This window comes from Mycteria americana, chromosome 3, assembly GCF_035582795.1.
Source record: "Mycteria americana isolate JAX WOST 10 ecotype Jacksonville Zoo and Gardens chromosome 3, USCA_MyAme_1.0, whole genome shotgun sequence".
In the NCBI taxonomy this organism is placed as follows: domain Eukaryota; kingdom Metazoa; phylum Chordata; class Aves; order Ciconiiformes; family Ciconiidae; genus Mycteria; species Mycteria americana.
The window spans coordinates 112,727,477-112,745,890 of NC_134367.1; the positions used below are offsets into that span (position 1 = coordinate 112,727,477).

Here is an 18,414-nt window from a genome sequence, read left to right on the forward strand (position 1 = left end):
GCTTTAGTTCATCGACTTTCGACCGAGGTAATGAATTGGAAGGAGCGCGATCATCACCAGCAATTTAAGCAACACACAGGCTCCCTCCCCGCCCCTCGCTCCGCGCCGGGGTCCCTCGGCGCCCTGCCCTGCCTCTCGCCGCGGCGCAGGACCACAGACACCCGCCGCGGGGGCAGTTTGCTCCCGTGTGCGTGGCCCCGGGCTGGGGCAGGCAGGGTGCCGGGGAGGGGGGGGCGAGGGTCGGCGCTGCCGGGCCGCTCCCACCCGGGGGCCGCGGCTCCGGGCGACGGAGGCGCCTCCGGGCTGGCCTTTCCAGCCGGCTCTGCCTGCGGCCGGCTGGGGGGAGCGGAGAGGTGCGGGAGAGCCTCCCCTCCGCCGCCCGCCCCGCGCCCACCGACCCCGCCGGGGCTCCGCGGGGCGCGCAGCACGGGGACGCCGCCGGCCCCGGGGGATGCCCGGCAAGCCCCGGGCTGCCCCGGCAGCGTCCTCCGCCCGCCCCCGCCCGGCTGGAGGCCAGCCGAGCCCCCCGCCGCCGCCCGGCGCGGCCCCCGCCCCGCCCCGCCAGCCCCGCGCCGGCTCCTCGTCCCCGAGCCGGGAGCGGCGGGACGGGCCCGCACCCCGCCCGACGGGGCGCCCGGCGGGGCGGCCGGCGGGACCGGCCCCCCAGCCCTTCCCCGCCTGCCCCCCGCGCTCCTCTTCCTCCCGCCGACAGCGGCAGCAGCCCCGGCCCGCGGGGTCCCGGCAGCCCGCGCCTGACCTCTGCGGGGCGGGCGCCGGTGCGGGGCGGGCGGCGCGGAGCACACCCGACCATGCAGGGTACCGAGCGGCGTCCAAACCCACCGTGTCCGCCTCGCAAGGAAGCCGGTGACCTGTAGATAGCGATAGGCACTGAATGATGTTTGCTGCTGCCATGGAAATGGTGAATGTGGTGAGCGCCCAAACTGGAGGCGCCCCACGCCACCCCAAGGAGGCCGCTGAGAGTGAGCGGGACTATCCAGAGCAGGGCCAAGCGGCCCCCGGCGCTGCTGCTGCCGCTGCTGGCGGGTGCCGGCTCCGGGCTGCCCCTGAGGAGCCCCCCCATCCTCCGGTGCACGGCGAGCCGGCCCGCGGCGTCCTCGGGAGGAGCAGCAGCCACAGCCAAGGAGGCAAACTTTGGGCAGAGGCGCGCTCGCACACACGCACACGGCGCTGGCTGCAGCTCACCGCACCAGGCGAGCCATCTCTTCCCTTTGGGAAAGCTTATGAGGATCCTTCTCTCCAGGTCTTCTTCTACCCAAAACAATCCGAGACATAGTCAGAGGCGGAGAATCCAGGCAGTTCAGAGCCTTCGGAAAGAGGCGGAAGAGGGGAAAAGCCCCGCGCCCAAACAATCGCTAGTTTCAGCTTTCCCGGGGCTGGTGCTCATTAACAATACTCCACAGTTGCAAGGGCTACGAGAGTGCCAAGCATTCCCCCATCCTCAGTAATCCACAGTGTAGCCAATCGTGCCACATTTCTGCTAAGAAAGAAAAAAGGGGATGCCACTCCATCAGCCAGCGCTGGGAAAGCAGAGGAAAATCAAACTGCTGCTCTTCCCTCCATTCATCTCCAAACTGGTGAGTCCTCACCGAGCGAACTCTCTCCCGGCGCGCACACACACACACTCACACGCTCACACTCGCGCACACACACCCGCACACGCCGCCAGACAATAATCAGGCTGCTCCGGCAATCTCAACGCTCTGACTATTGACAGTAACACCCGAGGGCGTTTTCAGGGAGAATAGTGCACCCTTATGAAAGAAGCTGGGGGAAAAAAAAAAATTAAAAAAAAAAAAAAAAAACCATGCTTGCGAAGAGCAGGGCTATGCAAATCTGCAGTCTCCAAACAGCAAATCGCTGAAGCTTGGATGCAATGCAGAGGACGAGCCTATGTTAAAGAGGGAGGCTGAGTTCAGCTCCCACACAGTCGCGCTGCCTCTCCTCTGCCTTTCGGGAGCCGCGCGCTGCCAGAACATGGCTCGGGCGGCGCGGAGGACACGCACACGCCGCTCTTCCCCACCCGCCACCCATCCGCGCCGCGGAGTCAGCAGCACGGCGGGAGCATTTCCCCTCCTCTGATAGTTCAGCTGTACCAGTGTCTTGAAAAACCACTTTCATCTTAAAAAGAACCATTTCGGGTCTTTTAATCGGCCTAAACTTCGCCCATCAGATGTGTCCCTCTGTCTGTTCGAGCATCGGCTTTGATTATCCGGTAATTACACACACGGCGCCTAACAAAGAGTCACCGGGGTTTTTTTTCCGGCACTACTCAACTACCCCACCTCGGCTGCCCACCGCAGACGCAAACTGGGCTGAAAAAAAGCCGTTTCTGGGCTGAGTCCGTGTCTCCCCCCCCCCCCCCCCCAGCTGCAGGGCGGCGCCCCCCGGGTGCGGGTCCCCGCCGCGGCGCTCGCCCCACGCCGCGCACCCGCGCCTGCCCCGAGAACAGCGGGAAGGGCTACTCTACCCCCGCAGCCGAGGGTGGGAGATGTCACGTTTAAAAGCGAAGGTCTGCATTCAAAGGGAAAACATTTCACCCCTCGGCGGGTCCTGCGCCCCCCCCCCCCCGAGCCAGCCGCGGGAGGCGCAGCCCCTGCAGTACCGCACCTGGGCGCAGCAGGGTGTGTGAGCCGCACGATCCCGGCTCTGCTCTGCTCTGCTCTCCTCTCCCTCCCTCCCTCCCCCGTTTCCAGCCTGCCGTAGATCTTGTGCCATGCCTTCAGCAGCATGAGATCATGGGTGCGGGGTGCGGATGCGTGAAAGGGAGAGGGCGAGCAGTGGGTGTGAGAATGCCTTTTTATACATTTCGCGTTAATTTAAACGAAAACCACTGTAATTTGCTGAGGCGCTTTCTAATTCACAGGGATGCGAAGGGAAGTCACAACCCTTACTTAGCTGCGTAGGCTTAGGAAAGAGAAAGGCATTTCGCCCTGCCTCTGCTCAGCCCAGGGCGGATTGCTTCCCCCGGCGAGGCGGAACGCCCTTCACCGCGGGGTTGTGCCGGGGACTGCACCCGGCGGCGAAAGGACCCCGAAACCCCCAGAGCCGGGGCGCGGAAGCGGCGGCCCCTGCCCGGCCCGGCCCTGCCCCGGGGGCGGTGCGTTTTACACCCCTCCCCGCCTGGATGCACCGCAACGCCGCCTCGCCGCGCAGTCAAAGTTTTGCGAAAAGGCCGAGGTAAATTGTAAAAAGATCATAACGCAATGATGAAAGGACTCAAGGGGAAATGCACCTACGCACCGGAGGAAGCCCGCAAGGGCGAGAGAGGCGGCGGCGGCGCGGGGTGGTCCCCCGGCAGGTCTCCGCCAACCCAGCACCGCACGCCGGCCCCGGGGGAGCGGTCCTCCGGGGCAGGGGTTGTCCTCTGCCACCCCCGGCTTGCCACAGGGAAAGGCAGCTTATAAGGAAGCCGGTGACTTTTCCAACCCGTCTCAAGAAGCCTTAGTATAACAGAAGTAAGAAACCCCAATTTTCCAAACTATCAGCTTGCAACTGCCACGCACCATCACCTCTTAAAAAATAAAATACAATAAATTCTCTAAGTTTCAGAGTTAAGGAAAGAAGGAAAAATGAAAGAAATCTTAAGGAAACGTCATCCTGGATTTGCCAACTCTCCTAAAATTAAAGCCCCTGATGTATATTTCCTGCCCATGCAAGTAATGTGTGTTGGAAATTCTGTCCATAAATACCACCAGGGTTTTCTATCAATCTGATTCAGGAAACAAAGTATTTCAGTCAGTCACTGGAACCAGTTTTTCAGTAAACTGTTCACACGTTGCTGCCGTTTTAGAAACATGCAGTAGTTAACTGACTGTTCTTAATGATTCTAGACATCCTACAGACGAGTAACTTTAAATTGTTATCACTTCTCTGAAATAGGAAGCCGGTATTGCCAACCATGCAACGATACAGTTGGCGACGCAGTTGTTCAGATACAATTTCAGTTGGCAAGTCCTGTCTAGACTAACTTCTGCTTGGCTCTATTAAGGCCTCCATCAAGAGCTGTATTCTGCTACCTCTTGGTGGGAGTTTCCCCGTTGGCGTCCAGGAGAGCATGGCTGGTGCCTCTGTTGCAAGGTTACACCTAATGGGAACCTTGCAACAGAGGCTTTCCGCAGATCCCTTCCAGCCTGATCATAGTTTATTCAACTTTGGTTGAATACACTTTGGTGTGGATATACTTTGATACACTTTGGTGTGGACACAGTAGGACTTTGTGTAAGCTTTTTTTCTCTATTATTGGGTAGTGTATTGTATCTTGAGCACCTTCATCTAAATTCTTACTCCATCTGCCATCTACTGTGTCAGGGAGGCCTAAAATGCTTAAATACCAAGGACAAAGGAGTAAAATGTTTACGTACTTCAAAGGTACTTCATTTAATATTTTACTGAAGATAAAAAGGGTGTTTAAGTGCTCGGCATTATTAAATGTGTACTATTTATGCAGTGCACACACATAACTGCCACTAAAGTTTCTAGTTTAAATCTGTGTTTGGAGACTACTTAGAGAAGTTTTTTCATCAGATAGATTATAATGGGTCATTTTTAGGTGTTACACTACTTAGGGACTCTTAAATGAATGGATTCTGCTGCTGCTGCCTATCCAAACCAGGAGCTGAGGACACAAAGGCCAATCTCCACAAAGCTATTTAGGTGTCTAACTCTTAAAGTACCCAGTTAAAATGTGAATGGGGCGACAGACACCTAAACAGGCATCCCTTTCTGGATCTGGCAATGTGCTCAGCACCTTGTATGTACTAGCTCTAATAACATTTGACATTTTCCTGGCTCTGCACTCTGAACTACAGAGAGAAACGACAGGGGGACCATCCAAGTTTCAGGGAGGAGAAAGGTGATTTAATGCAGTGCACGGGTGAGAAATGGGGAGAATTAATTTGCAGAAAATGTTATAAAAAGATTGAAAATGGAAAGAATAACAGGAAGGTGAAAAGGAAAGTGAAGAAGGAAGTGTGTACGAAAGCAAGTGTAAGGTAGATGGGGACAGGAACACAAAAGAAGGAAATTCCAGGAAGTAAAATCCTCTCTTGCTCAGTTTTCTGTGATAACAGCAAGCACTTATTTCCAATTTGAAGCAAATCTTGGTAGGCAGATACTTCTAGTCTTTTCATGTTTTATTAAAAAAGCTTAATTGGGTGTCTTAGCACTCAGAGTTAAGCTGTTTAATGAAAAGTAAAAGTTAAAAGCATCTGCAAGTAAACATTATGAAAACCGATGGTAAGCAGCATTTCTTATTTAAAATACTTTCTTTTTTACCCCCTGCTGACATAAGAGTATGAATCTTTGTTAGCTGAGGGCTAGCTGAAGCTGAAATAATCTGGTTTTAATCCCCAAGGGCACAGAATCATGTACTCACAACACAATCAACATTGTGGTATCAGTCTGTGAAGATTCACTCAAAGAAGGAGGAAGTGGTACAAAAGGTGGCAATAAACAAGTGATTGTGTTAACAAATAAATGTCCCATTGCAGGCATAGCAAATAAAATGTGAAAATAAACTACACTGTTCACAAGGTAGTTTTTAGTATTTCGGAAACTTAGCTCAGTGAAGTTAATTTAATGTTTTTTTAACCCCATTTAACACTTACCCTGTGCAGGTCACATTGTAGGAAATGTGTCTTTTTATCAAGTTACTTCCACCAAGTGGACTCCGTTAATACCAGTAGGTTCCTAAGTTTATGAGCAAGAATATCTTTAATTGTAAAAACACATCTTTCCCTGGCTTCTTCTAATGCCATTATCATATAAATACCCAATGCTCCTAGAGAAGATTTATACAAACAAAAAAAGTACTTCCATGAGTGTAATTTACATTACTTCCTCGGATAAAATCAGACACTTCTTGCTGGTACAACCATATCTCTCTACACCCTGATTCTTGTCAATACAGCTATATCAGTTAAGATGAACAACTTAACAGTTAAGGTGACACTAGCAAAACTTAAGTGCAGCCCATGCCTTAGGCTAGCAGAAGTTGTCAGTTAAATTCAGGGCTCCTTTACGTTAAGTGCCGCCTTATGCAACCAGGCTTTCTCTGGCCACTGATGTTCTCCAGAGATGAAATCCTGCACTTAGTGTTGCAACATCCACTCTTAAACTCCTGAAGCTCAAGTACTGTTCAGCAAACTCAGATAGAAAAAAACCTCCACAAATATGTACCTGTATTACAGGGAATACTATTCAAGGAACACTTTAACACACTTCCTACGTTTTTGTAGTATAGCTTTTCTCCGCCACTGGGTATGGAATCTCACTTCATTTGAAAACCTGTGGACATTTTGTGATTGCAATTAAGCAGGCCAGAATTTATGTTTATCTGTCCAACAGTCAGCAACTTAGAGAAGAAAACATTTAAGCTCATGTTTCCAATTACTGCTATAAACTCTGATGAATTTAAGGACCTATACATAGGATCTTCCAATACTGAAAATGTCTGATTTTCATACATTTCAATATCTGATAACATTGCAAGTGTTAATTTTCCCCTTTTGAACAGCTCAGAATGTTTCTTTCAAAAGCCAATGAATTGCAAGATACTAAACCTAGGCCTGTCATTCATGAATAACTATGGCCAGTTTGTGTCCTAACCCTACATAACTTAGGACAGAAACCCTTTACTTTAGAAAGGAAGCCAATAAACTATCATGTGAACTACTCAGAGACTTGGAAGGTGAAAAATATAATTCTAGGAGAGGTGAATGGAGTATTTGTGCAGTCATAAAATACACAGAAATGCAAATTTTTGGTGATCATGTAAAAAAAAGGGAGTTTATAATGGAAATACTTAGGCTGCTTTCTCTGTAGTGCAGCTATTCTCTCTATATGTATAGTACAAAATAAATCTCAGTATAGTTAATAAGTCTTTCTGTCCATAAATCTGTCCATCCAAATAGGCTTAAATCTTCATATTAAATGTTTCTCGACTCTGTGTGTATAAAGACAGAAATAATCTCTTTCTCTCTATTCCTTGCTGTCAAAAGCAAGCTGATTTTTATTTTGTTTCATTTTATTGAAACCATGCACATAAGCCAGATCCCTTCAATTTAGAATAGAAGGGGCTGGTTGGAGAACATTTTCCAATGGGGAATTTTGACTCTGAAAGGAAGCTCTCTCTTGGTCTGAAATAGCCCCGGTTAGTCCATCAGTCTTCAGGGCACTTTGCCAAGTCCATCTACCATTACTTGCATGGTTTGACCTGCCTTGAGGAGGATGGCTTGTACTCCACTGGGGGTTGTCTTTTGCTGGCTGCCAGTGCTGCAATGCTATTTAATTTTGTATTTTCTTTTTTTTTTTTTTTTCCTAACTTTGTGCAAGGGGTGCTAATACTTTGGCTAGGTTTCCCCTTTCATTCCAATATAAAGCCACAGGAATTAAGGCCAAATCCACATGTATCTACATGGAGGTTTTTAAGAGATTTGTAGTCCTGTATCAAGCAGGGCAGGCTGTACTCAGGTTCTCTCTGGACTACTGCATGAGCAGTTACTTCTAAGGGCAATTAGACTGCTGCAGAACCTGCAAAAGTCTCTCTGATTTCTACCAGTGCTGCCACAGGAATTGGCACTGCATTGCCGCAGAAAAGAGAGATCCCTGACTAGAGCTTAAACGCTACTAATTTGAACTCCGCAGCAAATACTCCAGCTAGGGACAAAAAAAACCCCCACAAAAATAGGTTGCAAATTAGTCATCAAGAAGTTTGATGAGATCAGTGACAGATGCCAATAACAGAATCCAGCGTTGTGCTCTTTTGTATCCAGTACAAGCATACAAAGTATATGCCAAGCCTATTTCTTTATAAAGGCCTTCAGAAATAGGAAAAATGTGTGTATTGGGTTGTTTGCAGCTCTTGTTACTGCTTACCATACATAATACCTGAGATATTAAATGCCATGTTAGGGCCAAGCTCAAACTAGACTCAAAGCGCAACGGCCCTAAAATGGGGAAATTGAGTTTAAAGACCTTGCAAGGCAAAGTTGGTTGCCTTTTTTTTTTGGTGGGAAGTCCAGTGGTAGCCAGGAGAGCCCTAAATGATGTTTGTGGAGTGCCTAAAGTTAGTAACAGTCAGGAGTGCATTTTAAAGCAGATTTTCCTGACAGGATTTCTAAGATATCACCCATCATGATTTGTGGTCGTCACCATGCCCCCCACCCCCTTCCTGGCCTTGATGGAGAAGAGGATGTGCAGTGGAGTTCTACCTCCTGCCTTCCCTGAGTGCATTAGTCCTGTGACAATATTGGCAAAGAAAGGGGTAAGGTACAGCCTGCTACCATTCTGTCCGCTCTTCTAGTTCAATACATTGCTCTAGACTCCAGACAGCGGTAGTGTTACAAGTCAGCTGTAGAAATAACTGAATTTAAAAAGCAGAGTTGTAAGAAACAGCATTAACTTTTGGCATTCATAACTTTAAAATGTCCAAATACTTATTTAGCTTTAAGCTTCTTTCTTTTTTTCTTTCTTTTTTTCTTTCTTTTTTTCCCAGAAAAAGTGTCACCACTGTGCAGAAACCATATTTGTTCATAGTGCCAAGTAAATTTTCTATAGCTGAGTTATGAACCTCTGAACATACAGGTTTAAAATGGAAATGCTGACATAATCTTAAATGTAGTGGCACAAATACTGCCACTACAATAATCCTTGTAATCTAATATATTAGCCCTAGGGGGATGGAGACTCAATTGCTGGTCTCAGACAGCCTTTCTGAGGCTCAATTCAAATTGCATAATTATTCTACATCCTTCAAGTTCTTTAAAATACGTTTCAAATACAGTATTGTACATTGCAAAATATTTGTGCTTCAGAGGTTGATTTGACTTTTTTTTTCCACTTCAAAGAGATATATATGACCTCAGAGGCATGTGAAAAATCATTAATCAAGTTTATACTATGTAACACTCTTTTGTGTGTGAAAGACTCACTTTTTTCCAGATTTCCTCAGTTATGTTGCCAAGATGATTCCCCTAGAGAGCCATGTGTTTATCTTGACAGGTGTTAGTGAGATCTGCAGAGTCTCAGTGGAATTGTTACTGGTTGCTTTGAGGTACAGTAGAAAACATTAAGTCTGCAAACTAATGAACTTACCTTATTACATTCTAAATAAAATAAACCACAGAGTAAGTTGGATTAATCTACTAATGCCTTTCTAATGAAGCTTTTATTGGGCATATGGTGTGGCCTTGCTATTTTCCTCATATAGCTAGCACAAGCAAAAACTCAAAATAAAACCTACATTTATCTCTTCTGTTACATACCCGTATCAAAAACTCGCTATCACAATTATTTTCAGATTGCTATTTTGCTAGCATAACCTTTGATTATGATTTGCAAGACTAAATGGATTAAAAAAAAATAGAAAGCAATCAGATGAAAAAAAGAAACAGGAGTCACCACTGATAGGAGAAGAGAAAAATACAACTTCTACTGCTGTTGCTAGGGGAAAAGTATAAACCGCTGCTGCTAACTTATAATTACTTCAAAATGCATTCTGTGACCTGTCCTGACAATGTCAGGGAATCACTAACTAAATATTGTAACTTCTGAAGTTAAATAATCAGTCCTTAGTTACAGTCTGTTAGTGTTTTCCAGCCCTGAGCTGTAACACGCTATATTTTTGTAATGTATCTTAGAAGCAATAAAAAAGTGGGTGCTTTTAACAAAAAAGAATGAGTTTTAAGCAAGGTGAAACAAGATACCACTATTTTCAGCCAGCTATGCCTTTTGCTTTTAATTGTCTTTTTCTTTCTCTCTGTGTATGTACAAGATCAGAACACAAGAAAAAACACTCCTTAGCAACATTCATCTTCTGGGAACACACTGCTGAATTTAGGTATAAACCCATAACAGCATCTCAAAGAATAGCAGTATCTCATATACTTCAGCTTTGATATACTATTTCAAATCCTTAATTTCCTTTTTTCAGTTTCCCACATAAAGTTTTGCTTTGCTTCTGTATTTGCAATGCCCATTTGAGACAAAAAGATCTTTTCATAGCCAAGCTCCCCCCTCCCTTTATTTACTTCAACAACAAATTAGCAGCCAAGTTTTTGTAGAGGATAAGAAAATAGATATAGTGAAAACAGTGAGAACATAGTTTTTCTTTCCTTCAGCACCAGCAGCCAGAAACAGTATGAAAGCAATGGATCATGAAGAAAAGCAATTTCCTACTTCAGGGATTAAGCAATGCCCTCTTTTGTAATGTTAAATGAAAGTTCTAGTTCTTTTTTTTCAAGTAATACTGGTTTTTTTCCCCCAATTTAAATAAATAGTCACTAGGGAAGCTCCAACAGAGTCCCAAACACATCACTTTCTAGCCAATCAATAACATAGATAAAACCCTTTATGTTGTACTTCTTTGAGCAGGCCTATTGATAGGGCAAGAAAAATTAAGCTACTACAGAAGCCAAAGATAATTAGCTTAACGAAGGAGAATATCTGGTGGTACATGCGTTCTGTTCTTTTCCTAAGGACAAATATAGGGGATTCTAATATAGAAAATATACAGACTTTTGTTGAAGCATTCAAATAAAGACAGCTACCTACATTTTACTGTGACAGTACACATCTCGCATCCAGTGACACTGTAAAATTAACTGCTTCTGTGATGATACATGGCTGGGCTATCAGGTCATGTGCCATACATACCATCATCTAAAACATTATCCTACACTTCCCCTTGGTAGTATGGAAAAGATGGAAGTTCTACATCTGCCTCTGCCACAGCTTTTCAAGTGCAACTTCGGGCAAATCACTACAAACCATTAGTTACTTAATAGCTAATTGACAAGCCAGGTCAATATTATCAGTCACAAGGATAAAGATTATTTGCGTGAGTAAGGCTTGGTAGAATTACACCCTTCACAGCAATGCTGAAAGGTTTCAAAGGCTTTCATCTTCCAGCGCTATTAAACAATGCATTGCAGGATTAAGTCTTCTACACCTACAAGTTTGTATCTATAAAGCTCTAACAAGAACATTCAGTGTGGCGTTAAAACCAATACTGTGTTTAAAGCACTTTGAGATTGCTTCATGATAAATGCAAATGTTTATAATAGTTATGGATGCGTGGGCCTTCCTCAGTTTTTATACATAGATAAATGGGAATCCTGTAAATATCTGATCAACTTTGGTTAATGGGGCAATTTGTTTAGGAAAGCATTATCACTGTAAAGAAGCATTGTTGGACCAAGCTCATTCTCCTTAGCATATATGCAAATAATAGCTGCAACTATCAAGAGATTGGAAACAGAAAATCATTTAATTCATACTTGTGTTTTGGTTTTTAATGAATTACATTAAAAATTTTCCTAGGTAAGACAAGGTACCTGCTATATAATTAAAATGAAGTCACAACCAACTTATCTTTTAAAACCAGGTTGTAACAGGAAAGAAAATGCAAGACTTCTCAGCTGCAACTTTATGACTCTATCAAAACTTGCTTAATTTTACCTGTTTATTTCAGTGCATAATAAAAGATGTACCCAGAGAAAAAATATACGATGCATACATATTTTTAAAGGCTTAGAAAACTAGCGGTTTTATTTTAACACCCTTGGATCTAATTTTGTTTCTAACAAGTAAAATGAGAAGAATGGGGCCCTGAAAAGGATAATGGTCTGAAACCTGCTCTTTGAATCTTTGCACGTGCTAAAACGATCATAAATTTCAATAGAAAATATGGGTGCACTGCTGGCCATCTTTGGTTACACAGTTCAGCATTACTGCCCAGAAAAGCTTAGGGGCATAATACATACTGGGTTTTCGTTAGGAAGTTTTCAAAAACCACCATATTGAACCACACTAGCCTTTAATAGCTCTTCCACATTTAACAGGATGTCAGTTCCTGGAGCTGTTTTTCTTTTGATGCACACAAAGTACTGCCAGTAATTTTAATCAGAATTATGTCACGCATTGGAGGAAGACAATCACATAATATGAATTATCACGGTTTTTCCATATCCCTGCCTCTCACAGAACTGTAGTTTTGTTAGTGGAGTTGGTACTGCATATGCTACTGATTTGTGGCTGCTTTGTTTAAAAAAAGCTTAGTACTAGTGTAGTCCTTCTCGTCCAGTTGTATCAAAGTGCTTCATAAAGCAGTGAAAACAGTGGAGCCAAGGAAAAACCTGCAGTGAAACTTTTTCTTCATTTGGTAACATGAAAAGGTCTCAAATTATTTTTAGTGAAAAATAAAGAAAACACATTATGAAAATTAAAGCATCACATTTTTAAGAATTATTTCATTTTAAAAATTATGTTCCTTTTCATAATTTTTTGTTGTCTTGGTTTAACAAAATTAAATGCCTTTTCTTCATCACTATTTTTCAGTTGGGATTGAACAAATCTTGTCTCAAATACTTTCTTTTCGGAACTGACTCTAAACCTAAAATTAGTTAATCCCTATAGCTCAAATCAGGGCACTTTACTCAATAAAACTCCTACTCTAAGTAATGCCCTGAAAGCCTTCACCTTGTTTTCACTCAATTCCTACTCAAGGAACACAAAAGTACTGAAGGAAGATTAAATATTATGATATAAATTTCAATGCTTGGTACTAAGAACCTCAGTTTCCATTTACTTTGCTCCTGTAAGCTAGCTTTAATGAAAATATAATTGTTCTACCCTAAATATTAATCACTGTTGCCAGATTTAAACTTACAATATTAGTGATAAAGCTCAGTGTGAGATGTGGGCACACCACCCGCGTCAGGTCAAGTGGTAGGAGATAAACCCTCTATGTCAAGCACCTAACAGGGATACAGCCTGTGCATTGGGTACGTAACAGGGCACGTGCTCTACGTTTGTTGCATAAAAGGGGGATGTACCCACCTTCGATCACATAACCTAACACAAAGCTTGGGATCAGGATCCCTGTTTCTTACCTTCCCATTGTAGCAGAAAGAAGCATTTGCACCTGCATTGTATGGGACAATGAGTAACCCTTGTTTGGCTAAGAGCGAACTTCTACACTAGAATTACAACAACATGAGAAGTTTATGAATTACAACTTAAGCAAGAGTAACGTTCATGTTGCCACATACTTTCGAGCTCTGATACACATGCTCTGGTTGAACACCACAATGTGAGAGCTGAAGGACAGGTTGTTGAATCGTTTCAGCCAACATCCCATTGACCTGAATGGAATTTACACAAGACAAAGACGTGGACACAACCTTAGTGTTAACATATTCCAGCAAAATCAATATGAGCTATAAATTATTAGAAGCTATTTTTAATTCTCACCCGCTTCACACTAATGATCAATTTGTCATTAATGCAAAAAGAGATTTAGAGCAATGCCTATGCCATTAAAATAAGTATCCATTAGATATACAGTATACCCCACAAGTGCATTTCCTTCTTGTGGAATTCCTCCAGAACACTGGATCTATAAACAGTATAATATAATTCTATTTAACTGGTAATGAGCTATTGAATTGCACAGGGGGAAACAGCTTACAACCTTAAAAACTTCTAAAGTAACTTCTCTAGTCAAGATGGGTTTCAATTATACAACTCAGTATATGAAAAAGTTTTTTGTTATATAAAATGTATCATTGTTAGTTTGCACTTCTTTCATTTTTTTCATCAAAGGAGATTTATAATGTGTAAGCAATACAGCAAAGGCTTTCTTCCCTAAAGAAGCTCAGAAATAAGCAGATTCACAAGATTAGTTTTCTGGAAGGAAAATTCTAGTTATGCATTTGAAGAAGTTTTCTTCTTCCTTTCCAGTACTGCTACAGTTTGGGGAAATGTTGTTTGTAAATACGACTAACAGCAGGGAATTCCTGCATTGCTACTCAATACAGACCAAGGTGGTAAACAAGAGTTAAGTTTTTGTTAATTTATTTAGAATCTCTAATTTAATCTCTTCATATGAAAAGGACAAACTGCTGTACCACTGAGGTTTTTGGTCACAGTGATGAGATCAGTAGGTATTTCACCAATATTTAGCCATAGCTACATAAACCTTATTAGGAAATTTTCTGACCTAGGTGACTATAAACACAAGGACTGAGAAAACCCAGAGCCTTAACACAAAGCTGGCCATTAATCTGTACTGCATGATTTCTCTCTTGATAAGACTTCCAAATTTCCAGTGGCTGGTGAATAGGATGAGTCAAGCACTCTGAAATTAGTAAATGTTGATCACTGATATCTTGTTGTGGTAAACAGCAAATGTATTTTTCTTCAAGATGAGGACTTTTTCCCATACCTTTTCAGTTGATCAATCTTCAATAAACCTTCATCATATTTATCTAATAGATATGTGGGAGGGTAAAATGATCAGTACTTCTTTTCTCTTTAGTTGCCTAGTTTTAGCGTGAGCCTCCATGCTTGAACGTGGTTCAGGGTGACACCGTGAGTCGGCATCTGCTCACAGCATACTGGAATGTACAAATACAATTACAGCCTGCAAAAATGTGAAGTAATTCTTCCCTTCAGCTCCACATTAATAAAGTCTCAGCAGGAATACCAGGTACAAATTTGGACATCAGACTCCAGGAAGACATGAGCCAATTGAGAGAAATGTGAGGAGAACAACATGACCAGAGTCTAGAGAACATGAGCTGTGATAAAGCTTGAAAGAATTAGGCTAGAGAGGAGACAACTGAGATGGAACACGATAATAGCCTTCAAATACATGAAAGGCTGTTTCAAAAGAATAAGGAAATAACCTGTTCTCAATAACAATGATGGATAGGACAAAAATAAATGTGCTAAATTGCAGCAATTAAGATTCAGTGTAGATATTATGAAAACTTTCTCAACAGTAAGGATAGGGAAGTGGTATAAAGGATCACCTACAAGACAGTGCAGTCTCCACTGTTAGAATTATTTCAGAATAGCATAGACACAAGTCTTTCTAGAACTACTCAAATATAATTGATTATCTTTTCAGGACTGGGATGACGTCCTGCAGTCCCTTTCGTCTCTATATTTCTATGAATAGGACTCCTGCATGCAATCATTTGTGCTGGAAATTGTTAACTGCAGAAATGAAAATATTCTCCTCTAGGCCTCCCCTTGCCCAGAGTTGGTGCAGAAATAAGTAGGAGTAAACTTCTTATCAACACCCTCTTTTACCCCATATGTGATGTTACTAGGGATGACAGGTCTGTTTGCCCATTTGAAGCATTCTTAGAAAACAAAAATGAGAATAACCAACCTTATCTAGGCCAATAGTAAACAAACGAATAGGAAAGCAAATATCACTTCACCTTAAATTCCTCTTCTAAATCACAAAACAAAACAACTTCAAATGAATTCAAGAAAGAAGAAAACACATCAAGCACAAAGATTTTACATGAGTAGAAAAGAAAGGAAGTTACATCATCCACTTTTGGTTTTAGAAGAATATCCTGTGATATATGAACTTTTAGGTGACATACACACATACGTATATACTTGTGTGTGTGTATTTGCCAGCTTTTAACACTGGCAAAAATTGTCATGATTAGACCTTATTTCTGAAGGCTGGACCATAGTATTGGACTATGACCTGTAGCATGCATGAGATTCAAACACAGTCATGCTCCTGGACTCAGTGGGCTCAATAGTATTCATTAAATAGTCCATTCCCATGGGATTTAACCCTCAATCATCCTACTTAGGAAAACTTCTGGTTTCAAACCTTCTTAATTCTCTACTGAATTACAATATTTTATTGAATAATATTCTCAACATTGTGCTCTAAATGATTTTTTTTCTCTGTAGCTTACCCCTGAGTGGTTCAGATAGTTGGATACCATGGTGTCCTATTTGAACTTGCAGCCACTTACACATACTAAATGAAGAAGCACTCAGTTAAGAGATTTGGACAGCTGTGCATGAAACTTTCAAAAGTGAACTAAAACATGACTGAAAGACCTTACTTTAAAATTTCAAATTGAAGCTTGAGTAAAATTTGCTTGCAACAGCTATGAGACTGTAGTCTCAGCGCAGGAGAGGGTTAGGGTTATGATCTATTGTTACTGAAGACAGGAAGGAGTAGAAATTCCCTGTCCCTTCCTAAAGTTATGTCTCTGTAAATCTCCATCTGTTACACCCTTGACGAGTCTCCTAATATTCATCATTCCTTCTTGCTCTCTGGTAAGTTGCACTGATGTGGAGAGTGAGAGAATATCTCCAGAGCAAGTTCCTGCTGCTTACATCCCCATTTGAAGAAGACTTTCCCTTTTTGCTGGCATGTAAAGTATCTCAAGATTTGTCCCTCATTGACTAAATTCATTAGAGATCATCATGAGTATTGGATTTCTTTTCAGCAGGACACTCTCTTGTCAGCAATTCCCTGCCCACTGTTCTTTAAAGAAACAGTTTCCTTTGATCCATATTGTAAATAAATCCCCACAACTTAAAAATAAACCTGTTGCATCTCACTCCTCCACTGCTGACAGCTGCATTTCCATCAAAAAACACTATCTCAAAATATACTTCTCAAGCATGTGAGTCTTTCCTGACACCTTTTGCATTACCTTCCTGCTTCATAGTACTTTTGTGCAATTTTCTAAATACAGATTTAAAAACAATTAATCTTGGTTCATGGTTCTTTCCAGATTCTTCATCAGGATAATACATCTAGAAAATATAAAACATCTAAATAATACAAGAATTGTGATGAAAAAAATGAGAACAGTTGGATAAAAATAAACCTCATTATTATCTAATCAAATTCACAGCTGCAATGTCATACCCATCAAATTCAAGAATCAGCATCACTAGATGAATGTGAAAAACCTATCCAATAGGATACCATCACAAGATCTAGGAAATACTGAAGGTGTATTGAAGGAATGTGCAGAATGTAGAACCAGAGAATGAAAAGAAGCAGAGGACCCAGAAACCGAAATCCATAGTATAATACAAAAGCTAGGAACATTTGACTTACCAGACTGTAATTCTATCAATGGACTCAGGTGACTGCAGAATACATGATAGCAAAATCTAGTAATTCACAATTATTTATTCTCTTAATATACTTATGAAATAGATGTTTAAATTTAGTGCTGTTCTTGAAAAGGAAAGTGAAGCTTTTTCCATCATATTTCAGAAAAGCTTCAGGACTGAAATGGAATATATTTCAAAAGGAAAGATCAAAGTTATCTTGTTCCATCCCAGAAAACACAAAGTTAAGGAAATTAATTATTTTATTCTAGAAGTGTTCTGATCCTGATTTCTTATACATAGGAAGGTTGACTTTTTGCCAAGATGCATGAAAAAGTATACAGTTTCATTGATTCATAACTGTCCAATTATACATAATCTTTGCTTACTGCTCCTGAACAAGGACAATTTTTATGTCGTTATTTTCCTTCTGGTTTTCAGCAAGCCAAGCATCACTTGTTTCAACAGAACGTCATTATGGGTTGCTTTTCTCTCCAAACACATTTTCCAGTGCATTGTATTTTAAAAAAACGCAAAAAGACAACACAAAACCAAACAAGCAAACAAACCCTCCAAAACCAACAAAAAACCTCCACAGCAGTACAACTAGGTTGCATTGCTTACCCTCCTACCACAAAAAGGCTTCACTGCCTTCCTGAGAATTCATCTAGCCTGCACGGTGACTATTGACTGCTGGGCAGATCACCATAGCTATGAAACAGAGCATGGGGAAATGAAATGTGAAGGACAAAGAGCGTGAGCGGGGTTCTTTCCAGATTCTTCTGGAAAGAAGAATCTGTGTACATACTCGTGTACATACAAAGCGTGTGTACATACTCGCTCGCATGTGCGTGTGAGAGAGAAAAAAGAAAAAGCTCTATATTTGGGTTTATGTATCCTTTGCAACACTTCAGAGGTTCTCAGCAGTCCCCAAGAAAGCTCCTGCTCATATGCTTTCCTGATTAAGGCAATAAATATTGAAGTAATCTCATATTCATAAGTAATTTACTAAATGAAAAAAAGCAGCCATTTTTAGAAAGACTTTCACTAAATAATCATGGAATACTTAGGATTGGTCAAGTCTCCTTTACTAAATACGTGTTTTATTGCTGCTTTCTAAACATCTATAATATCCTTTAAGCATCCAGACCTACTACCACATGATTAACACTATGAAATTGTATTTTCAGAACAGTCCACTAGGAATGACGTTTGGTTTTTTTTTTAACCTTAGAATAGTTTACAGGTAACAATGTGGCTAGCAGATTTAAATTGTTGATAGCACCTATCATTGCATCAGTCTGTTTCTCCCCTCCACCCTCCGTTTTTAAGGTTTCCTAAGCTTTGATTTCAGGAACGTCTCACTTATTAATTTACACCAGTGCAAAGTAGTACAAATTACACAATTATTCCATATACTGATATAATTCCATAATTCTCCATGGAGAATGACATGTATACTTTTGTAAGATATGGTGCCTAAATTACATCTTTATGTTC

General features: G+C 42.1%; 1 protein-coding gene across 20 annotated transcripts in view; it reads right to left on the reverse strand.

The window, feature by feature from the left end:
- NRXN1 (neurexin 1) overlaps window positions 1–18,414 on the reverse strand; it is a 735,915-nt gene that overhangs the window by 279,841 nt on the left and 437,660 nt on the right. For 3 of the 20 annotated variants that reach the window (XM_075497465.1, XM_075497464.1, XM_075497463.1), the window contains exon 1: window positions 841–1,081. The exons of the other annotated variants lie outside the window; for them this stretch is intronic. In XM_075497465.1, coding sequence (XP_075353580.1) covers window positions 841–1,081 — 241 coding nt within the window. Of the gene's footprint in view, window positions 1–840; window positions 1,082–18,414 lie in introns of those variants that run through there. 20 annotated transcript variants of the gene reach the window in all.